The sequence below is a fragment of the Carcharodon carcharias genome, chromosome 16 (genome assembly GCF_017639515.1).
Source record: "Carcharodon carcharias isolate sCarCar2 chromosome 16, sCarCar2.pri, whole genome shotgun sequence".
NCBI classification, from domain to species: domain Eukaryota; kingdom Metazoa; phylum Chordata; class Chondrichthyes; order Lamniformes; family Lamnidae; genus Carcharodon; species Carcharodon carcharias.
Window position 1 is genome coordinate 58,543,635 of NC_054482.1, and position 23,938 is coordinate 58,567,572.

A 23,938-nucleotide genomic window follows, 5' to 3' on the forward strand; every position below is an offset into this window, starting at 1 on the left:
TGTACTCAGTGAACTCAGGTGAATGGCGGAGCAGGCTTGAAGGGCCAAATGGCCTACTTATACTCCTATTTCGTATATTCAAAGCTGATAATTGAGCCTCGGACACCACCCTGAAAAACTTTAACAATGTTCTGGGGTTGAGATGATTGACCTCCAACAACCCACGGCTCTAACTAGTGAAGAGTTTTCTCCCGATTACCGTGGCTTCAATTTTCAACATGGTTGACTCTTAGAGTCACATATAGGCCAGACCAGGTAAGGATGGCAGATTTCCTTCTCTAAAGGATATTAGTGAACCAGTTGGGTTTTTACAACAATCGGTTATGGTTTCATGATCATCAGACTTTTCAAATTCCACCATCTTCCCTGGTGGGATTTAAACCCATAACATTACCCTCAGTCTCTGGATTACTAGTCCAGTGACACTACCCCTATTCCTCCACCTCCCCTTTATGTACAACAGACAGAGACATCCATCGGGCATGATCAGTGGATGGAGACCACCCCCCCCCCCCCAAGTCTGGGCCGGGGAGGAGCCCCCGGGTCGGGGTCCCGCTCCGGGCCGGGGAGGAGCCCCCGGGTCGGCGTCCCGCTCCGGGCCGGGGAGGAGCCCCCGGGTCGGGGTCCCGCTCCGGGCCGGGGAGGAGCCCCCGGGTCCGGGCCCGGGCCGGGGAGGAGCCCCTGGGTCCGACTTCCGGCTACACTCTGGCTGCTTCGGGTAGACTTCCGGCGGGAGGAGTGGCGGAAATCTGGCGGAGAAATGTACCGGGAATTGGCAGCGTAAGTGGCGGACGGAGGGACGGGCGTTGAGTAACCGGATGCCCGGGTTGAAGCGCGGTCTCTCTGGTCTTACGGCTGGGTTTTCGCCAGGCTCCAGAGGCCTCGGGCCCGAGTAACTGTGTCTCGGAGATTGAGCGGCCTGGCGGATTGTAAACACCTCCAACAAAAGCTGATTTTACAACAGCTCAGAATCACATACAGAAATATAACTTGCTTTAATTGGATTTTATTTTGAAACCTCACTATTCCATTTTTTTCTACTTCTTCATCATTGCCTTTCCCAACTGGTTGACAGCATTATCTGGGCGTTAAAATCTGCTTTGTGAAGTGAAGGAATTGTCTGTCAGATTGGGCCTTTCCATAGAAATCGGAATTGTTCTGGAGGTGTAAGTTTTTTTCTCCACTTGTTCATCTATTTTAGTCATAGCTATGCAACATACATTTACTTCAGTGATTATAGAATGATACAGCATTGAAGGAGACTATATATTCAGCTCATAGTGTTTGTGCTGACTTTTTGGAGGAGCTATCCAATTAATCAAATTCCCTGCTCCTTCCCCATAGCCCTGATTTACCTTTCAAATATTTATCCAGTTTGAATGTTATTATTCAATCTACTTGCATCACCCTTTCAGGCAGTGGATCCCTGATCACAACTCACTGCAAGAAAAAAATCCCTTCTGATTTTAGTCAGTCTCTAAACCGGTGTCCTTTTGTTACCAACCCTTATGCCACCGGAAACAGTTTCTTCTTATTTAGTCTTTCAAAACCATTCATGTCTTTGAATATCTCAATCAAATCTCCTCTTAACAACCCCAGCCTTACCCAGTTTTTCTACTTAAACAAAGTCTCTTATTGCTCACACCATTCCAGTTTAACTCTTCTGCAACTTTTCCCAGGCCTTGACATCTTTCCTAAAGTGTAGTGCCCAGAATTGAACTCAATACTTCCACTGAGGCCTAACAAAAACATTTAGTATAACTTCCTTGGTTTTACATTCTATTCCTCAATTAATAAAGCCTAGGATCTCATTTTTGAACAGCCTTCTTAACTTGTCCTGTCACCTTCCAGGATTTGTGTACCTATAACCCCGGGTCCCTTTAAGATCATACTCTTCAGTTCATATTGTCTCCTCATTCTTTCTACTAAAATATATCATTTCACAGTTCCCTATGTTAAATTTCACCTGCAGCGTGTTTGCTCATTTTACTCATCTTTATGTCTTCCTGAAGTATGTTACTACCCTTGTTGTTTTCTACATTTGAGTTTTGTATCATCAAATTTTGAAATTACACCCTGTATATCCAAGTCCAGGACATTAATATATATGAAAAAGAGCAGTCATCCTAATATTGAGCCTTGTGAAACACTTCTGAATACCACCATTCACCACTACTCCCTGCTTTCTAACCCTTAACCAATTTTGTATCCATGCTGGCACAGTCCATTTAATGCCAATTTTGCCAATAATTCCATTGCATGATACTTTGTCAAATGCTTACTGAATGTCCATAAATGCAAGAGTGATGGCGTAGTGGTATTGTTTGACTAGTTTGGACAAATAATCCAGAGACCCCAGGGTTCGAATCCCGCCATGACAGATGGTGGAATTCGAACTCAATAAAAAAAAAATCTGTAATTAAAAGTCTAATGATGACCATGAAACCGTTGCCGATTGTTGTAAAAACCCATCTGGTTCACTGATGTCTTTTAGGGAAGGAAGTCTGCCGTCCTTACCTGGTCTGGCCTACATGTGATTCTGAAATGGCCCAGCAAGCCATTCAGTTGTATCAAACTACTACAAAGTCTCAAAAAAGGAATGAAATTGGACAACATTGACCCAGGCACCGAAAACGACAATGACAAACTCAGCCCTGTCGACCCTGCAAAGTCCTCCTTACCAACATCTGGGGGCTAGTCCCACCTTTACATTGAGAGAACCCTCCATTGTGTTGTGTGGCACTATCACCATGCTTAATGGCATAGATTTTGAACAGGTCTCATGTTCAAGATTGGGCATCCATGAGGCGCTATGGGGCATCAGCAGCAGCAGAATTGTACTCAAACACAATCTGTAACCTCATAGCCCAGCATATCCCCCACTCTACCATTACCATCAAGCCAGGGGATCAACTCTGGTTCAATGAAAAGTGCAGGAGGACATGCCAGGAGCAGCACCAGGCATACCTAAAAATGAGGTGTCAAGCTGGTGAAGCTACAACACAGTTCTACGTGCATGCCAAACAGCATAAGCAGCAAGTGATAGAGCTAAGCGATCCTACAACCAACTGATCAGACCTAAGCTCTGCAGCCTTGCCACATTCAGTCGTGAATGGTGGTGGACAATTAAACAACTCACTGGGGGAGGAGGCTCCACAAATATCCCCATCCTCAATGATGGGGGAGCCCAGCATATCAGTGCAAAAGATAAGTCTGAAGCATTGGCTGCAATCTTCAGCCAGAGGTGTCGAGTGGATGATCCATCTCTGCTTCCTCCTTAGGACCCCAGCATCACAGATGCCTGTCTTGAGCCAATTCGATTCACTCCACGTGATATCAAGAAGCTGCTGAAGGTACTGGATACTGCAAAGCCAAGGGCCCTGACAACATACCAGCAATAGTACTGAAGACCTTGTGCTCCAGAACTTGCCGCATCCCTAGCCATGCTGTTCCAGTACAGCTACAAACTGGCATCTACCTGGCTATATGGAAAATTGCCCAGGTATGTCCTGCACAGAAAAAGCAGAACAAATCCAACCCGGCCAATTACTGACCCATCAGTCTACTCTCGATCATTAGTAAAGTAATGGAAGGGGGTCACCAACAGTGCTATCAAGCGACACTTGCTTAGCAATGACCTGCTCACTGACGCCCAGTTTGGGTTCTGCCAGGGCCACTGCTGCTGACCTCATTACAGCCTTGGTTCAAATATGGACAAAGGAGCTGAACTCCCGAGGTGAGGTGAGAGTGGCTACCCTTGACATCAAGGCCGCATTTGACCGAGTGTGGCATCAAGGAGCCCTAGCAAAACTGGAGTCAATGGGAATTGGGGAAAACTCTCCGCTGGTTAGAGTCATACAGCACAAAGGAAGATGGTTGTGGTTGTCGGAGGTCAGTCATCACCACTCCAGGACATCACTGCAGGGATCCCTCAGGGTAGTGTCCTTGGCCCAACCATCTTCAGCTGCTTCATCAATAACCTACCTTCCATCATAAGGTCAGAAGTGGGAATGTTCGCTGATGATTGCACAATGTTCAGCACTATTTGTGACTCCTCAGATACTGAAGTAGTCCATGTCCAAATGCAGCAAGACCTGGACAATATCCAGGCTTGGGCTGACAAGTGGCAAGTAACATTCATGCCACACAAGTGCCAGGCAATAACCATCTCCAACAAGAGAGAATCGAACCATTGCCCCTTGACATTTAATGAGATTACCATCACTGAATCTCCCACTATTAACATCCTGGGGGTTACCATTGACCATAAACTGAACTGGACTAGCCATATAAATACTGTAACTACAAGAACAGTTCAAAGGCTAGGAATCATGCGATGAGTAACTCACCTCCTGACTTCCCAAAGCCTGTCCACCATCCGCAAGGCACAAATCAGGAGTGTGTTGGAATACTTCCCTTGGATGAGTGCAGCTCCCACAGCACTCAAGAAGCTTACACCGTTCAGAACAAAGCAGCCTGCTTGATTGGCACCGCGCCCACAAACATTGACTCCCCCCACCACCGACTCACAGTAGCAGCAGTGTGTACCATCTACAAGATGCACTGCAGGAATTCAGCAAGGCTCCTTAGACAGCACCTTCCAAAACCACGACCACTACCATCTAGAAGGACAAGAGCAGCAGATAAATGGGAACATCACCACCTGGGAGTTCCCCTCCAAGTCACTCACCATCCTGACTTGGAAATATATCACCGTTCCTTCACTGTCGCTGGGTCAAAATCCTGGGACTCCCTCCCTAACAGCACTGTGGGTGTACCTACACCACATGGGCTGCAGCGTTTCAAGAAGGCAGTTCACCACCATGTTCTCAAGGGCAACTAGGGATGAGCAATAAATGCTGGCCCAGCCAGCGAAGCCCACATCCCGTGAATGGATTAAAAAAAAGTCACTTCAAATAACTCAATCAAGTTAGTCAAACACAATTTGTCTTTAACAAATTCTTCCTGACTTTCATTTATTCGCTCCTGCTTTTCTAAATGACAGTTTATTTTCTCCCAGAATATTATTTCTAAAAGTTTCCCCACCACTTATGTTAGACTAGTTGGCCTGTAGTTGCTGGGTTTATCCGTCTCCCCCTTTTTTTAAAAAAAAGATTGTATTATTTGCAAGACTTCAGTAACTCCGGCACCACCCCCATATCCAAGGAGGAGTGGAAGATTGCAGCCAGGGCCTCTGCAATTTCCCCCCTCACTTCCTTCAGTAATTTAGAATGCATGAGTGAGTTTTCTACCTTGAGTACTGCCGTCCTTTTACAGACAGTCTCTTTATTTTTATCCTATCTAATATTGCTGCTGCCTTCTTTCCTTTTACACTGTCTCTTGTAATGAAAATAAATACAAAGTTACATTTAGTACCTCTGTCTGTTGCACAAGATGATCTCCTTTTGGACCCTAATTGGTTCCACCCTGCCTTTAACTACCCGTTTTACTATTTATAGATTTACTATTTTTGTGATGATTCTGTTGGTTTAATGCAAATCTTTACTATTACACAGGAAGACAAAAGTGTGTTATTTTCTCCACCTACGTTTTGGGAAAAGAAAGTGACCAGAAAAGCTGTTTGTTACATTGATGCCACATGCAATTGGTGATGTTTGCACTTTACAAAGATCTCACATGTCCAGTGTTTATAAGGAGAGAATGAAAAACAGACTTATTGTGGGAGTGTGACTGGAAGGATGTTTTGTACGCGAGCACACACACACACACAGGTTAGGCTAGGTAGCTGCTTACTGTTAACCTCATTGTTTTTTAAACTTTCCTATAAGATTTTCTTGGTGATTGGATGGTTAAATCAGTTCGTAGTTGAGTCATACAGCTAAGTTTGAGCAACAGTGAGTCAGTTGATCTCAGCCAGAATGCTAGCTCATTACTACAATTGATTGTAGTAACTCTGGCTTTGGAAGTGGAAAATTGCCAGAATTCCTGCTCTCAGTTGCCCTACTGCTCAGAAAGTAGATGTGTGATAGGATATGCTGCCTCCAAAATAGCTTTAAACACTCATCTTTTAGATTGACACATGAATACTGCTTGGTTGCTTGGGTGAGTTTAGAAGGGTGACAGTCACTAATCCTAGAATGAGTCAGTGCCTTCAGGAGAGGGAGAGAAGAGAGAAAGCTAGCAGAAAAAAAATTAAGAAGGGAGAAAAAGGATTCTTGGATTTTTCTGTGCAACCAAAGAAGACCAAAAGAATTATGTGTGTGTGTATTATATACTATGATATGGTATGTGTGCTCTGCCTGAAAGCAGGTCCTTGGCTCATTGCTGATGCTTCATCCTGAGCTGATTTCTTGGCAGTTTTAGTTGTGGTTTGCCATTACCTTCCACTTTCAGGGACAAGATGACCAACTCTTATAAAATATAGTAAGGGACACATTGACCAGGGCTCAATGAAGGGGGAGGGGAAGGGCTTTGCTGTTGATGACCGTAAGACTGGGGGCTGGGTGGTGATCATAACTCCCCTGGTTGCTGACAGCCTTAGTGCACATGCTCATAAAAGAAACAGAGGCAAAGGCAAGAGGAGACTCCCAGTCTTGGTCTTGCTCACTCTACTCAGGGGCAAGGAGGCAGGTCCCAAGTCTACCCCAGCCAGAACAGGAATCAAACCCTCACTGTTGGTGTTTTCCGAACCACATGCTAGCCGCTAGCCAACTGAACCAACCAGACCTGGAAATAAACGTTCAAACGTTTTGTATCACAATCACTCTATCCCTAACTGCTGGTTTTGTGACTAGCAGCAATTGGGATGTCACAAAAATCTGCAAGACTTTAAATAATGGAAATAAGATAACTTCTCCACTCATTGTTTCTATAGGTTAATTCTCTGTGTAGTGGGAAAGGGAAAAAATTGATGCCTGAAAAACATGTTACTACTTGAGCCGTATGAGAGCCAGAGCCAATGCTTTGTATACAAATCTCCTCTGCTACTGACATAAAAAAACATTATCTTCATCAGTTATATTATTGAGGTTTTTCAGAAATATGATTTTCATTTTGTGAAGATTAGGTTTTCGTACATATTTTTTGAATTACAGGAAAAAAGTAACTGGAATGCCACAAATTTGAAGTCTCATTTTATTGTTAATTATACTTTTTGGAGATGTCTGTTTTGCTCATTAAGGAGAAGGATATTTGAGCTGGAAAATAAAACAACTTTCCATTTTCGTCTCCTGTACTTAACATTGAGAATTTCCTGATTGGGTATAGTCATAGGCAAGTACAGAGAAAAGCTCCCTCTATCATGCCTCAGTAAAATAGAATAAATTGATGTGGTCACTGTAGGATTATCACAGGCATGCTCTTTTTAAATGCATTGATCGTATCTCTACACTTGCAACCAAAACTGTAGTTCTCCCAATGTGCTTTAGTCTAGCCTCAGAAGTTCACCAGCATAGACTCAGTGGGCTTTTAGCCTCCTGTGCCTTAATGACTCCATGTGGGACACATTATTTTTCACACTAACCATCTTAATGACTTCCCTCTTGCTATTTACTCCAAATTAATGTTAATTTTACACTGTTGGGCCACTCCAGCTCTGAATTGAGTAAAAGTAATCAGACTTATTTAAGATAGGACCATTAGAGTGCTTTTATCCCTGGAGCTTGGGCTAGATTTAAAGCCAGACTTTAATTAAAAAATCATGCATTCCTAATTTCTTTTAATTGTTAATTTGTGCATCCAGTAGTTAAGCATTTAGACTGGGGTCTAAACTTCCTATAAACTAGCAGCTGATTCCTGAGCAATTAATACACTCACTCACTCTTCCAGAACTGCTTTATCCAATTCACGGTCGTAGGGAGTCGGAACCTATCCCAACAGGCAATGGGTACTTAGCGAGATACACCCAGGATAGGGCACTATTCCATCATAGGGCACACGCACTAAGGGATAATTTAACCATAGCCAATACGTCTTTGAATGGTGGGAAGAAACCAGAGCACCCAGCAGAAACCCACACGGACACAGGGAGAACATGCAAACTCCAAATAAACAGATCAGAATCGAACCCAAATCCCTGGAGCTATGAGGCAGCAGCACTAACCACTGCACCACCATGCTGACAGCAATTAATGCATTTCAGTGCAAAATTTTCAATACTAAGCATTACAGCAGTGAAACAAATCTCAAAAGGAAGAATACTAGCAGGTGTTGGCAGCAATCAATTAGAACCTTTAGCAGAGAAGGTCTTTTTTAAAATTATTTTAGAAAGTACTTTTCTAATGGTGAAAAATAATGTTGTGTTAATTATTCTGTGTCAACTTCTTACTCTCTAGAATCTCAGTTTCTCACTGAATGAAAAGCATAAATCATCCTTTCAGCAGCAGATGCAAAATGGCGAGGCCGGGTGACTAGCAGTGAAACAAAAGAAAACACAAAAATGAAAAGTCTATAAAAAGACATTAGAAACATTAATTGTAACAGATTATGTTTGTTTATAAATACAATGATTTACCATTTTAATTTCTTGAACAGTTACTTTTACAATTGAAAATAGAAGCATTGGTTATTAAAACTTACCTACTTGTCAATAGGTCCAAATGGGTTGCTGGTCGACTGGGTTCAGGAGCTAGGCTAAACCCCAGCTTCATATTCCAATATCTGGAGAGACAGCAAAAATCATGCAGCTACAACAAAAGAAAACAGCCCAATTGTGTTCATACTCTGAGACCATTATGGACAGGCCACGACTGTCTCAAGAGACAAATTTTTGGGAGGACAATTCCATGGAAGAACGTACCTCGCTTACCTCTCTGTTTAATGTGCAACAGTTTGGTAAGAACTTACCTCACAAAATCATATCCGGTTTTAAATGGAAATCTTCATCCAATTCACCAACATGTTTTTGAATCTAATTTACTCAACAGTATGGTCTATGGTAAGAGGTAAGGTTGTGTTTTGTTAAACATGGGTTTTATTGAAAATATCAAAAAATGGGCTGTGGGTGAATATACCATGATATTGAACCATTAAGACTCCAAGATCCCAGGGTTGTATTTTGAACAGTGCCAAATTGGCAGACTTCAAGAAAAGCACTAATGACCTCACTACATTTGGTTTTACATTTCTTGGTGAGAGAAACTCCTGATCTTTAACCATTTATCCCTTCTAGGAGTGAGTGAGATAATGAAGCTTTGCAGTGCTGATCTTACAGTCAAGCATATTATTTAATCTTACACGTGATCATTTGTTGGCAGTGCCTGTGCAATTTTACCTCAAATTTAGACTTTGGTCCTTCTAGCTTTCTCAGTTTAGACAAAATTAGTCACTGCCTGTAGGACAAGCATAGAGAAAATGAATTGGTAAGGGAGGAATTGGTTTATTTGATGTAAATCAATAATAAGTTGATTCTTTATCAGGGAATATCAAATATTACCTTTGTTATTTTGGGAAATACCTTTCTAAATGATAAAACATATGCTTAATTTTCAATAATAATTAGTCGATCTCCTATAGCACTGTACATGGTAAGTTAGATAATGTGGTCTCTGATGTCTTTAAGTTGCTTTTGTCCCAGTCTCCTCTTTGCTTTTCTGCTTCTATCTTGTCTGCCTCTTTCTCCGTTGCTTCTCTTTGCTTTAATCTTCTCTTTGCTCTTGCCTCTGTCAGGTGGAAGATGGTGTGGTACTGAAACGGGCCACCAGTGGTTGCAGGACCACAATATGTACTGGAATTTATGGGGAAAATATGACGCTCACTTCCTCTCCCCTTCCCAATTACTGATGCTCCTCCCATCCTTCACTCCAACTCTCCCTGCCAATTCACCTCCCCATTACATATTACATTCTACCACCTCCTACTGCTATCAGCACCCCAACCTTTCCCCTTTAAACTACCCATCTAATCCCCTTATCTTCTCTTTCTCAAATGTCGCTCACATTATCCACACCACTTAATTCAATTCCCTCACTCAGACTCACACATATGCTGTTGTGCTTTCTCCCCTTGTCAGCCCCATCTCATCTCTGTCTTACAGGTATCATGGTTAGCATTGACATTCTCTAACTGTCAGCATAACACAGGTTCTTTAGTTGTTTTCAAAATTCAATTGATTATTTTTTCAATTTAAGTATTGAAAATGGAGGAAAATTTACTTCCTCAAAGCTTATACACTTTTTAAGCAGTGACAGGCACATTATTAGAATGCTGTTTTTTTTTCACCTACAGATAAATGTAACCTCTTTTTTTCAACCAAAACTTTAAAATATGTCCTTTTTTGGACATATGGCGCTAAAAGAGCGAAAAAAAAGTATTCCAGCAGCAGAGTTCACTGAGCAGCATTGATTCATCCTGTGAAATTCAGTACACTCTACATATTCGGATGTACAATCCTGATTCAGTTAATAGAGTTCAGTGCAAAAATATTAAATCTAAGCTCATACTTTGGGAGAGGCCATGAACATCATGTAAAAACTAGAATAAAAGCATTTAAAGATACCAAAAGCATTATGTTGTGAAATCTGTACTTTTTTAAGTTTGTCATTTTGTTCAAACACTTATGCTAATCCCTTGTATATTTCAATTACTTAATTACTGGTGAATGCAAGAAGATTACACAACTCACCAAGGCTCCTTAAGCAGCACCTTCCAAACCTTGACCGCTACCATCTAGAAGGACGAGGGCAGCAGATATGTTTGACCACGAGCATCTGGAAGTTCCCCTCCAAGCCACTCACCATCCTGACTTGGAAATATACCGCCCTTCCTTCACTGTCGCTGGGTCAAAATCCTGGAACTCCCTCCCTAACAGCACTGTGGGCATGCCTACACCACATGGACTGCAGTAGTTCGAGAAGGCAGCTCATCACCGCCTCCTGAAGAGCAATTATGGATGGGCAATAAATGCTGGCCTAGCCAGCGATGCTCACATTCCATAAATGAATTTAAAAAAACAAGCAGACAATAATATACTCTTACCATAAAACGGTAGCAATTGTGTCACACAATATGACACCCTTAACATTTCAAATATATATTCTGATACCACCTACAGAAATAACAGGCAATGCATAAACTTATGTTAAATTTAGAATGGGTCTATTATAAAACTCGTAGATATTTTAGATATACTTTGGCTCAGTCAGTCAAAAGTTTAATAAGATCAGGAGTGTTATGGAAGGTACTATTACCAGCAGCACTGAAGAAACTACCTCCTAAAGTTGATTTTAAAATTTAATAATATTTTTATTGCATGTAGTCTAGTTTTAAAAGTTTCTGTGAACATGCAAAGAATAATAATTTAACTTTAGTTGTTTATTTGTCCAATGGGACCATTAGAGGCCTCCAGCCAAACAGCATATTGTTACTGAAACTATTCCATACTGTTCAGATAGTATCATATGCATATTACTGAGGTCGGCTGGCATTGGACCACATTCTTACTAGCGGTGGTGGTGGTGGGGGGGGGGGGGAGAAAAAAATGGTAGCTTACAATGTGAGGATGTCATGATATTCATGATGCTCTTCTCGACCATTTCTGCTCCTGTGCAGCATATAAGGACCTTTATAAGGACATATAAGGGTCTTTATGTTGCTTTGCCCTGCCAGCAGAAGGGTATGCATTTAATTGTCATTGTCGTCTTAGTTTCATCATCCAAACAAGTTTCATTCTTCTCATATTCTTCTTCACCTATATAAAAGGAAATCTTCATCTGCCTCTGTCATTTGCCAGTTCAAATGTTTAATTTAATTCCAAACAAAAAAATTATTAATAATGTGAGCTACTGATGCAATGCTTCAGATAGCCATTATCACTTCTCAAAACACATGACATGAGTATCTGTAGCATTTACTTGAATTTTCCTCTTGCAACAAGCGTCCAGTCTGAAATTTTGTCTGAATCCCCATATCTTTAATATGCTTCTTGAAACAGATATTTGGAGCTGATGGAGCAGGTAACAAAGGGTGGAGGTGAAAAAGCAATTCTGAGGCACACCCAGAGGAATAAAAAACTGCTGGTCCGTGAGCGTTTGCAGTTGCTTCTGGACAATGAGGAGATCCTGGAACTGTCTCCCTTTGCTGGTCTGGGATTGCCATATGGAGATATTCCTGCTGCAGGCTGCTTAACTGGTATAATATACAGGTTTATTTTATTTCAAAAGATAATGTAAAAAAAAAGATTAGGCTGAAATTCACTTCTCTTGGAAGCCATTTTGTCCTGGGATCTTAAAACAACATTGGCTTCTCCACCAGAAATGGTATCAAACCATAACCAAGCATCTCCAGCAATAGCTTCTCTTTCAGCCCTTGCACCATAAACTCTCACAAAGATCTATCCTGAGTCCCTTCTTCTTCCTCATGTACATCCTGCACCCTGTTGACATTATCAACATGGGGTCAGGTTTTGCATGTACGCTGCTGACGACCAGCTTTTCCTTTTCATCACTCCTGTCAACCCCTTCAAAGCCGCTTAGCTATCAGATCCCTTCTCCAGCATCCAATCCTGGATAAGCCATAATTTCCCCCAGTTAAACATTGGGAACATATGGTCTCCGCCCTTCACCACAAGCTCTGCAATCTCACTACTGATTCCACCCCACCCCCACGCCATCTCTGGTGATTTTATATTGGTTCATGGTCCCCAACACCTCAAAGTTAAAATTCTCATTTTTAATGAATTTCATGGTCTCACCTCTCCCTATCTCTCTAATCGTTTTCAGCCTGAATCCCTCTGAAAACTCTTGAGTTCTTCCAGCGCTTGCCTATTGTGCAATTTCTCCTTTCTCTTACCCCTCATTGGTGAATCCTCAATCTTATACTCTTTAAAACCCCCACCTCTTTGATCAAGTTTTTGTCACTCATCCTAGTATCTTCTCCTTTTGGCTTGGCACTATTTGTTTTCTGATTATTCTCCACGAAGAACCTTGGACCTTTTCTATGTTAATGGCACCATATAAATTTAAGTTGTTGTTATTTTGAGTCACACGATTCAGTTATAGAGAATAATAAAGAGGAACACTTTCATTTCCTCCTACCCATTTTTGTTTAATAGTGGTTTTTTAGTTCTGGCCTGTAAAGGTTATTGAGCCTTCATGGTGTGAGGGAATTGAATCATTTCTGGGTTTATGATTGCAGTTCACAGGGGTTAACTCCTTGCATAATAGACAATCTCAGTGCCGCCTTCGAACCAGTAAAAATAAAAAAACTTATTTTTCTATAGTGACTTTCGCAACCTCTTTGTAATCTAAAGTGCAATGTTGTAATGTTGAAACGTGGCAGCCACACAGCGAGCTCCCACAAACAACAATGTAATAAATGACCAGATGGTCCGTTTTTAGTAATGTTGGTTGAGGGATAAAAACTAGCCAGGACACCAGGGAGAAATCGACTATTTTTTCAAAATAGAGCTATGGAATTATTTACATCCATCTGAGAAGGCAGATGGGGCCTCGGTTTTACATCCCATTCTAAAGATAACTATCAATCTGTTGCTAAATAAAATAAATAAATAGAAAAAAACAGCTAACCAGATGATATTATTTAAACAGAAAATAATTAAACATTGAGATAAAAACAAAAAAACTGCGGATGCTGGAAATCCAAAACAGAAACAGAATTACCTGAAAAAACTCAGCAGGTCTGGCAGCATCGGCGGAGAAGAAAAGAGTTGACATTTCGAGTCCTCATGACCCTTTGACAGAACTTCGACAGGACTCGAAATGTCAACCCTTTTCTTCTCCGCCGATGCTGCCAGACCTGCTGAGTTTTTCCAGGTAATTCTGTTTTTGTTTTTAATAATTAAACATTGTTGGGACAAATCAAAGAATTGTAATCCTTTGTAACTGTTGATATTTGAAAAATGTTCGTGATGTGTCTTTTTCAGTGGTTTAATGGGAATTGTTTGCTGTATTCAGTTTTACAGACCAAGAAGACCCATCCCCCTGTTCAGTTCTTGGCCTGTGCTGAGCTAACTAATCTTAGGCAGGCAATGATAAAGATAAGAACACAAATAGGGGCAGGAGCAGGCCTTATAGCCTCATGAGGTTGCTTCACCTTTCAATAACTCTTCCCTGCCCTTTTCACCATCCCTTAATTCCCTTAATGCCCCAAAATGTGTCAGTGCTACAGTTGATCTTTGCACTTTCAGAATAAAGAGAGGGAAAATTCAGCAGGCCTCTTCAGTTTGCTATCCAGTGATCCTTGCTGGCAAGTGTGTATCAATGAACAAAAGACAATGATACTTTCTTATGGTTATGAGACTCCCTAATTAGATAGAGATTTAGTGAAAGATAATAAGAGTAATGCATTTATTTTACGATGCTGAAAATGAAATGGAATTTTGAAGATCTGCATGTCAAAGTAAGGTTGAGACAATTCAAACCAGATCAACAAACATTTAAAAAAACAGCAATGTTTGGTGTAGCCACAAACCATTCAGTATTGGCGATATCAGCACAAGATATATGTTTTGATCAAGTACCAGACATTTACAAAATAAACAATATTGTAGATTGTAGGCAATATTTTAGATTCTTGAACATCAGAAACACATGAAAAAAAGAACTGAGTAAGTGAATGAGCTGGACCGAACTAACATAACAGCTGCTCCCGGGATCAAAGTGCGAAGTCTGGCAATTTAAAGAGGCGAAGCTCCTGAGTGTCCTTGCTGAGCTATGAACAATCAATATCTATCAGAGTCGTCATGAGAGCAACTGTTGTGCCCTGTGTGAAACGATAAGTAGGCTTCACTCTTTAAAATAAAAATTTTCTTGCTGTTTAGTCTGTGAAGCTCAAATCAAAAAGTGGTGCCCTTTTACTAAGACATGTACTACATGTACAAACAAGATCGATGATTGTAACAAAATCATTCACTGTGATTGTTGAACTGAACTTTCTTAATTCTGAGCTCTGCAGTAGTGAGGTCAAGCATGAACATAAATTGGAGGACTTTTTTTTCTCAATTTTCTGATCTGAAGGTGCTGTTTCATGGTAAATGCAGCTGGTAGCTCATCTAAGGGAATATTGCACATTGTGTAAACCTGATAGTGGGCAGCAGAGATTAGACCTTTATTCACATTCACACACTTGCATTTGTACTGGAGTCACTGAATAACAAACAGCTCTGGGTGTGTGGCTAATTTTGTTTTCTCTTTGTTTAGCCCTTTGTTAGGGTCTAATTATTGCAAATTGATTTTAGAATTAATCTAGGGGATAATTTAGAATAATGAATGTGATTTAACCTCACCACCTAATTATGTATTATTTGTTATTTTTACACTATCTACTTCATCTAGGAATAGGGAAAATCAATGGAGTTTGGTGCGTATTCATTGCTAATGATGCAACAATCAAAGGAGGGACAGCTTACCCAATTACAGTGAAGAAGCAGCTGAGAGCTCAGAACATTGCAATTCAAAATGGACTGCCTTGCATATACTTGGTGGATAGTGGGGGAGCATTTTTACCACTTCAGGTAATAGTAGTGCGCTTCACGGATAGCACATTGTCAGGAACCTTTACAAGGCAGTAATAAGATTAATATGATACCTCATGTACTTTACTGAAGTCACCAAATACTTATTAGTTCTTTGTAAAGCACTCTGAAGAACTACCTTTTTGTGACAGTTTGCAGTCTCTTGATTTAGGTCACTGCACCATAGAGTGCTAGGGTGTGATTCTGCATCCACAAGTCTCAAATGACAGTTGACAAATGGACACCAGACAATTCTCCACAGTTAACCATAGTGTCAATGTTGGTGAAAATGTGAGTGCATTCTGCAGAGGAGAGGTACCCTTGCAGAACTGATTAAAATTACAGATCATCAAGTCTGAGCAGAGTACTTACACTTGCTAGTGGAAGTAGCTCTGCTCCTAATGATATTCCCTTGCTTTTCCTCAATAGTAGCATGAGAAAAGAGAACCGTCTTGATTTCTAGCAATGTTGTTCATCCTTTGAGGCAAAGATGACCATGTCCATCATCTGAATGTTTGGTAACGTTCTGTGGATACATAGGTGACTGCTATGGCTGATCTGAACCTGGAAGATTCTGCTGCAAATAGGACAAGATACCTGAGATGATTAGGTCTTTTTAGCAGCTACTGGCTCGGGATTTCCTCTCCATGCATTTTCTCTCTGCCTCTAATAAGTGCTTGATTTCGAAGGAGGCCACACCCTTTTTTATTTGGTTGCGCCAGGTGCCACTTTCCTGGGCTACCTTCTCCCAGAACCCGAAGTCAATATCAAAACTCTTAAGTAAAGCCTTCAGTGTATCATTGTAGTGCTTTCTTTGATCATCATGAGAGCGCACTCCAGACTCAAGCTGTCCATTGCAGATTCGCTTTGGTAAGCAAATGTCAGGCATTCTGACTACATGACTAGCCCAACTCAGTTGTGACTGTCTCAATATGGTGTGGATGCTTGACATGCCAGCTAAGGTGAGCACCTTAGTGTCTGGCATTTGTCCTGCCAGCTGATATTCAGGAGTTTCTGAAGGCAGCTCAAGTGAAAGTGGTTGAGCTTTTGGCATGATACTGATATAGAGTCCAAGTGTTGCATGCATAGTAGCTCTAAAGACTTTCAGATTGATAGGTAGACTTACTCCTTTTTGTTCCCAGACTGATGTTTGAAGTCTGCTGAAGGCTACGTTTGCTTTGGCAATTCTTGCATATCTCATCATCGATATAGATAGCTAGAGAGTGTGCTGCTGAGATAAATGAATGTATCTGCTGCTGACAGGTTCAGGTCATGGACTGAAAACTCGAGATAGGGTTTTCCTGGAGCAGATTGGCACATTACTTCGTTTTGCTTTGCGCTGATCGTAAGGCCGAAATTGTCACATGCATTGGAGAACAAGTCAATGCTACATTGCATCTCCAGCTCTGATCTGGCAGCTAGTGCACAGTTATCGGCAAACATGAAATTGTGAATTATGCCCTATGAGACCTTGGTCTTAGCCCGGAGTCATCTTAGATTGAGCAGCTTCCCGTCCATTTGATATCCATGGACAAAAGAGCTGAACTCAGGAGGTGAGGTGAGACTGACTGCCCTTGACATCAAGGAAGCATTTGACCAACAGTGGCATCAAGGAATCCCAGCAAAACTGGAATAAATGGAAATCTGCGGGAAAGCTCTCTACTGGTTGGAGTCATACCTAGCACAAAGGAAGATGGTTGTGGTTGTGGAGATCAATCATCTCAGTCTCAGAGCATCGCTGCAGGAGTTCTTCAGGGTAGTGCATTAGGCCCAACCATCTTCAGCTGTTTCATCAATAATGTTATGGACAGAGGAGAGGCAAATCAAACTTCTTTATGGTGTTACAATCTGTCTATAAGTAGAAGCATTTTTGAATTATTTTTAAAGTAGGCTGTGACATGTTTTCCCAAACCCTCAGTTTGTGTGGTCTAATTTAATAATCACTCACAGCAAACTCTCTTCATGATTAACTTAGAAGGTTAGTTTATTTCACATTCAAACCCAGGCGGGGGAGGATGTTCGCAACCTCACACATACGCACACACACATGTACACATATACATATACAGTAAGGGTGATAGAAAAGAGAGAGTTTTTACAAGTATGGATGACAACAGCAAAGAACCACAAAAATGATTATTAATTCAGGTGATTTCCAAAGTCTATAAAGTTAAAATCCAGAGGGTGTTTCCTTCATGATGGAATTTAGTTCTGTTGAAGACAGCAATTTGAAATTCCTTAAAATTAATGATGATGGGGCTTCTATGCTTAGACTGCTTGGCAGGTGATGCTCAGCGACTTTAAAAGTCAAACAGACTTCAAGCAGTTGAAAGGAGGTGCTGGCTGCTTAGTCAGCCAGGAGATCTGCTGGAGATCTTTCCAATTGGTGTTAAATCATCAGAGTGAGCTGTGAGGCTAGAAATGTAATATTAAAATGATCCAAAAGGCTAGAAGCATGTCATGTGCTATGGCCCATTGATGAGTTAATTGTAGCCTTACAAGCAGTTTCTGTGCTTCTGGCCAAAATCCATTATTTCCCTTAGGAGCAAAATGGTGGCTGTTAACACCTCCTCAGGTATAACGAGTTTCAATGCTTCTGTCTTTGTTATTGCCTAGTTAGTCGTCTCATTTTGTGATTATAATATGGCCTTACAATGAGGTGTGAGATTTCACAGGGATGAGAGTGGAACTCTTTTATTCTTGTAATCTCTGTTGGAAGCTTCCAGAATAGATGGCCAATAGAAGCCATCTTGTGGTTCAGCATAAGTCCATCTTAAAATAGCAAAAAAGAACAAACTTTTGATATACACAGTTTTGATTTCTTCTCATGCCTTGTTGACATGGCAATATCCTTCCCTTCATCATAAAGTCAGAAGTGGAGATGTTCTCTGATGATTGCACACTGTTCAGCACCATTCACGACGACTCAGATACTGAAGCAGTCTGTGTCCTTATGCAGCAAGACCTGGACGGCATTAAGGCTTGTGCTGATGAGGGGCAAGTAACATTTGTGCCACACAAGTGACAGGCAATGACCATCTCCAACAAGAGAGAATCTAACCTTAACATCTCCCCTTAACATTCACTGGCTTTACCATCGCTGAATGCCCCACTATCAACATCCTGAGAATTGCCATTGACCAGAAACTGAACTGGACCAGCTATATAAATACTGTGGCTACAAGAGCCGGCCACAGGCTAGGAATACCGTGGTGAGTAAGTCATCTCCTGATGCCCCAAAGCCTTTCCAGCATCTACAAGGCACAAGTCAGGAGTACGATGAAATACTCTCCACCCGTCTGGATGAGTGCAGCTATAACAACATCCAAGACAAAGTCTGCTTGATTGGTACCCCATTCACCATGTTAAACGTTCACTTCCTCCACCATCAACGCACAATGGCAGCAGTGTGTACCATCCACAAGATGCACTGCAGCATCTCACCAAGGCTCCTTCAACAGCACTTTCCAAACCTGCGACCTCTACCACCAAGAAGGACAGATGGGAACATCACCGCCTGCAAGATCACCTCCAAGACACGCACCACCTGTCATGGAACTATATTGCCAGTCCTTCACTGTTGCTGGGTCAAAATCCTGGAACTACCTCCCTAACAGCACTCTGGATGTATCTACAACACATGGACTGCAGTGGATCAAGAAGGCTGCTCGCTACCACCTTCTCAAGGGCAATTAGGGATGGGCAATAAATGTTGGCCTAGTTGGCGATGCTCATATCCCATGAAAGAATAAATTTGAAAATTCAGATTTCAATGTTCATGGAAGGTAACAAAGAACATGGTGGAGAAAAACATGTTGAAGAGGGTTGGGGGTACCACGCAGCCCTGCTCAACTCCATTAGTGACTGAGAATGGGTCAGAAAGCTCACCATCATCTAGGACATGCACGATTTAGCCATCATGGAATTATTGAATCATTGGGATGAATTTCTCCATTACCTTCCAGGAGGCCATCATGGCTGACTATCAAAAACCTTGGTCAGGTCTACAAACATGGTGTGGAGGTCCATGGTTTGTTCTTGTCATTTGCCCAGGAGCTATCTAACTGTAAACACCATGGGAAGAATTTTACATACCACAGGCGGGCTTGCGCCCATCCCAATCAGGCGTAAAATTGCGTGAGATGACATCGGACAAGCATCCCAACGTCATCGTGCACTTGTGTGATATTTCGCTCGGCGGGCACGCACAGAAGTCAGAAGCGTGCCTGCCGACAATTAAGCTCATTAACGATACAATTTTCTGTGATTTTTTTTGTGGCCCATTCAACCTTGCAGTTGGCGGATGGGCAAATTGGCCAGGCGACCTTTACACTTTTCATGAAACGTTATCCAAGGACGGGATGAAATCTCTGTTAGAAAATAAAATAAAAATAAATATTTGGGGACAGCATTTTTATGAGATATGCTTTCAGGTGCTTGATTGTGATGCATGGACATTTTTTTGCAGGTTTTAGAGCTTTATTTCATTACTTGCAGGTCTGCAGCTCCCTGAGGCTGCTGTCTGCCTTCAGGGGGCTCTCTCGTGGCGCTCACCTGCGCCCGCGGTGACATCATCACCCGCCCTATTCCCGCCCCCCACCCCGGTAGCACTAAGCTTTTCAGCACGCGTTTCACGCTGGCTGGCCGTTAATTAGCCAGCCAGCATGAAATGGCAGTGAGGGGTCCATTTCCCTGCCACGCCTAGGCGTGCCTGATGACTGAAGAATTCAGGCCTATATATTTTCTGAAACCACACTGACTCTTTGGGAGCACATCCTGGTTGAGACCTTGCAATAAATGCTTCAAAAAGATTCTGGCGAAGATTTTGCCAGTGATGGAGAGGAGATTCCTCAATGATTACCACAAGATTGATGAGTCCCTTTCCACTTCTACAGGTGGACAATGGAGGCATGGTTGTATTTTTGTTGGATGGTTCCTTGCTCCCACAAAGACTGACAGAGTTCAGTGAGCTTCTTGACCAGGCATTGGACTCCAGGTTTGTGGACCTGAGCTGGGATAGCATCATCTGCTGAAGCTTTGCCGCTGGTCAGAAGTTTGATAACTTTCGTCGTTTCTAACAGCCTGGGAGGGTCATCAAGTGAACAATTGATGTCAACCTGTGGCAGCCTGTTGATTACTTCTTACTTGATGGGTGAAGGCCAATTAAGGATGGGGTTAAAGTGCTGTCTGCCCCATCTATCTGGAATTTGGGATTTTTCTGTGAGCAGTGTTGGCACTGTGGATCAGTGGTGAACCAGTAAACTGGGGCCTGTAGACATATTTCAGGGCATTGTCAAATCTCTTCCGGTCTTTGTGGTCAGCATATGACTGAAGTTCACCTGCTTTCTGATTCAGCCAAGTGTCTTGCATCTCTCTGAGCTTGCATTGGACAGTCCTGCATATGTTTCAATAGACATCGTGCTTGCATAGTGCTGACTTGTCACTGAGGTAATCCCTGGTATCTTCTGGGTCACCTCAATGCTTCGAGCCTTGAGGCATTAAGATGCTTGTGGATCTCCATGCCCTGGGGGCTTCTGGGGGGATGGATCTTGATGTTTAGCTTTGAAATGATAAGATCGTGGTCAGTCCAACCGTGCTGCACATTGCTTTCGTTACATGCACATCCTGCCTGTCCTTCTGCCTAGTGATGACATAGTCGCTTCGGTGTTAATGCGTAGGATAGGGGGGTGCATCTTGTTGCGATTAGGTAGGCAGAATACTGTGTTAGTGATTAAGAGTTCATGCTCAGCACACATCATCAGCAAGAGGAGACCGTTGCTGTTGTAACTACCAGCCCAATTTTTTTCCCATTGGCCCTTTCCCAAGCCACTTACCCTTGTGTTGAAATCACCAAGAATGATAAATTTGTCTGATTTTGGTACAGCAGTCAAGGAGTGGAGGTATTCATAGAATTTATCCTTGACTTTACCAGGGTTGGCCATGGCAGGGCAAACGCACTAATGAGAATTGCTTGCCTGCTGTCATGGCGTTTAAGCACCATTAGATGATCACTAATACCATTGGAAAGGTAAGTCAACTTGTTGACGAGATGGTTCATTACAGTAAAGCCTTTGCCAGCTTCATGGCATTCTTCTTTTCCATGGCCACACCAAAAGAATGTGTAACCTGCCCCAGTTTCTTTCAGCTAACCCTCCTCAGGTAGGCCAGTCTCATTGATGGCAGTGACCTGAATATTGTACCTGGCCAGCTCTCTACCAACAAGAGCAGTTCTTCTCTCAGGTTACCCTGATTGTGTTGGTGGTATCTCCACCAGCTGCTGTCTGCTGACTGATAGCTGAAGCAGACAATGTGGTGATTGGCAGAAGAAAATCTAATGGGTGCCTTGTTATACACATTTTCCTGCCTGACTCAAGTTTTAGTCAGGCCTTTAAACGGGCATTCAACAATCTTACCCAAAATCTACAGTGGAGTGTATAATATACAAATAAGGAAATAAGGATCATGATTGCTGTTTTCATGGAGGAATGGACAGAGCGAGCAAAAGCATCCTATTTCACTTTCTGCAGGTATTGACGAGGCTTAACCAGTGGCTCTTGAAGAGACCACTGAAGGGAGGTCCAAAAATGCATGATTTTCTAAGATTTTTGCAGTGTCAGGAGAAGCCAACCTGTTCTTACCTACCCCTCCTCAGGATCCACTTTGATTCACAGAACTTGCCTTCCAGCCAACTCGATGCTGAAGCTGACCAAATTTCCAAGATCCACCTTTTCTAGTCCCTTCCTTATACAGGGGATGTGAGTAGTGTGGTCCTGAAATGGCTGCTCAGTTGCTCAGGAGACTAAATATTTCTGCTTTTGCTCCATTCCAGTGAAAAACGACCCTAGATTGGTCTCATCCTCACAATCTGCTAGAATCAGTCTTTGCATGCCAGGGTAGACAAATTCCTAAGTTACCAAGAGTAGGAAACCCAACGGCTATCATCATCTGGTTTGGGCCACCCATCAAAGCGTTTTACTGGCGTGTGGCCGCTGTCGCATACTAACAGCTACTTGGGGCCACCGGTGAGAACTGGGTGAAGATGAGGACCAGTACAGGATGAGCCCCTCCAAAGAGTGCAGCAAGCCTGGTTGTGCGAGGTGCTGCCCGTTCCTTATACCCCTTCCATCCCATTTTAACAATACCCCAGAGCTGGGTGAAGCCCAGAACAGCATGCCTGCTGGGACCACAGTTGAATCAGATGACAAATAGCCTTTAGGTTGCTACTGTTCTGGAGTGTCTTTATAATGCATTGAGAGTGTGATAACATTTTATTCAAACTGCGTTGGAGCATGTATATACTCAAAAGATTGTACCTGTGCCTCTTTCAGGGAGAGATATTTCCTGATAAGAACCATGGAGGTAGAATGTTCTACAATGAAGCGGTGATGTCTGCATTGGGCATCCCTCAGGTAACTGATTTTTCACCCTGTTCTTCTTTACAGAAGGTTGGTCCCTTGCTGATCTATGATTTATGGATCGCTGATTGATTGGTGGGGGCAGAAGGACAGCAGTGGTGTTCCTTTGAGATCAGGTATCAGGAAGCTTACTTTAAAATAGGTGCTTGGGGATCCCTTGAAATTAGGCAGAGGCTGGAGTTGGACAAACCCAAGCACCCGTTGAGGGACCTGGGGACGCTGTGCACTTCATCTCTTCATAGTCTAAAAGAAGTTTAAGCAGAAGGAAAATTTCTTATACTTACCATGGCCTCTTCTGGCCAATTGGCTTTTCCCACCATGGATCTTCTGCCGAGCAGCAAGCAGTGCATAGCTCCCCTGACTTGATATTAATATTACATTGCAGTACTGATGATACCTTTAGGCAACTACTTTTGTATATTAAATAGGCACCTCCAGCTCCTTTTAACAAGAACGTTGTTGATGGGCTAAATCGCTGCGATTAATGTTACAGTGACCGAAAACGGACCAGGATACAGATTTTCAAGATTTTAACCTGTTGCCTGACCCTTCACTTCCTGATTGGAGGGAGTTAAAGTTGAGACTGTTGGCATGAACTTGGTCCTTGGCAGTTGTGCAAAGCAGATGATAACAAATTGCTAGCCCATTTTATAATCTCTTCAATTTTCCTTCCCATTCTATGATAACTTTAGTGGTAGCTTTGCCAAATCACTAACACCATAAATCAATTTTACCCTCTGTTTCTTCAGGGAATCATGGAAGAAAACATTCAAAAAATAAATTAAAGGGGAAAAGCTGAGAAGTATTATTTACTGTATTAGGTGTTTACTGAATGCATTGAGCTCAGCGCTGAAATTTCAGTGTCTCAATGTATCATATAGGTGGCAGTTGTGTGTGGTTCATGCACAGCTGGTGGGGCGTACATCCCAACAATGGCAGAAGAAACGGTGATGGTGGACAGGATTGGGACAATATTCCTTGCTGGACCCCCACTTGTTAAAGCAGCAACAGGGGAAAATGTTAGCCCTGAAGAACTGGGAGGTGCAACTCTACATGCAAAGTAAGTACTGGAAATGTATTTTATCACGATGGG

At 42.3% G+C, this 23,938-nt stretch overlaps 1 protein-coding gene across 1 annotated transcript in view; it reads left to right on the plus strand.

The window, feature by feature from the left end:
- Positions 1-531: 531 nt before the first annotated feature.
- The window catches only part of si:ch211-198n5.11 (methylcrotonoyl-coenzyme A carboxylase 2), a 70,415-nt gene continuing 47,008 nt past the window's right edge, over positions 532-23,938 (plus strand). Inside the window, exons 1-6 of the mRNA XM_041208503.1 lie at positions 532-780; positions 8,553-8,903; positions 11,891-12,087; positions 15,252-15,430; positions 22,759-22,839; positions 23,727-23,905. Coding sequence (XP_041064437.1) covers positions 761-780; positions 8,553-8,903; positions 11,891-12,087; positions 15,252-15,430; positions 22,759-22,839; positions 23,727-23,905 — 1,007 coding nt within the window. The 5' untranslated portion in view covers positions 532-760. The remainder of the gene's footprint in view (positions 781-8,552; positions 8,904-11,890; positions 12,088-15,251; positions 15,431-22,758; positions 22,840-23,726; positions 23,906-23,938) is intronic.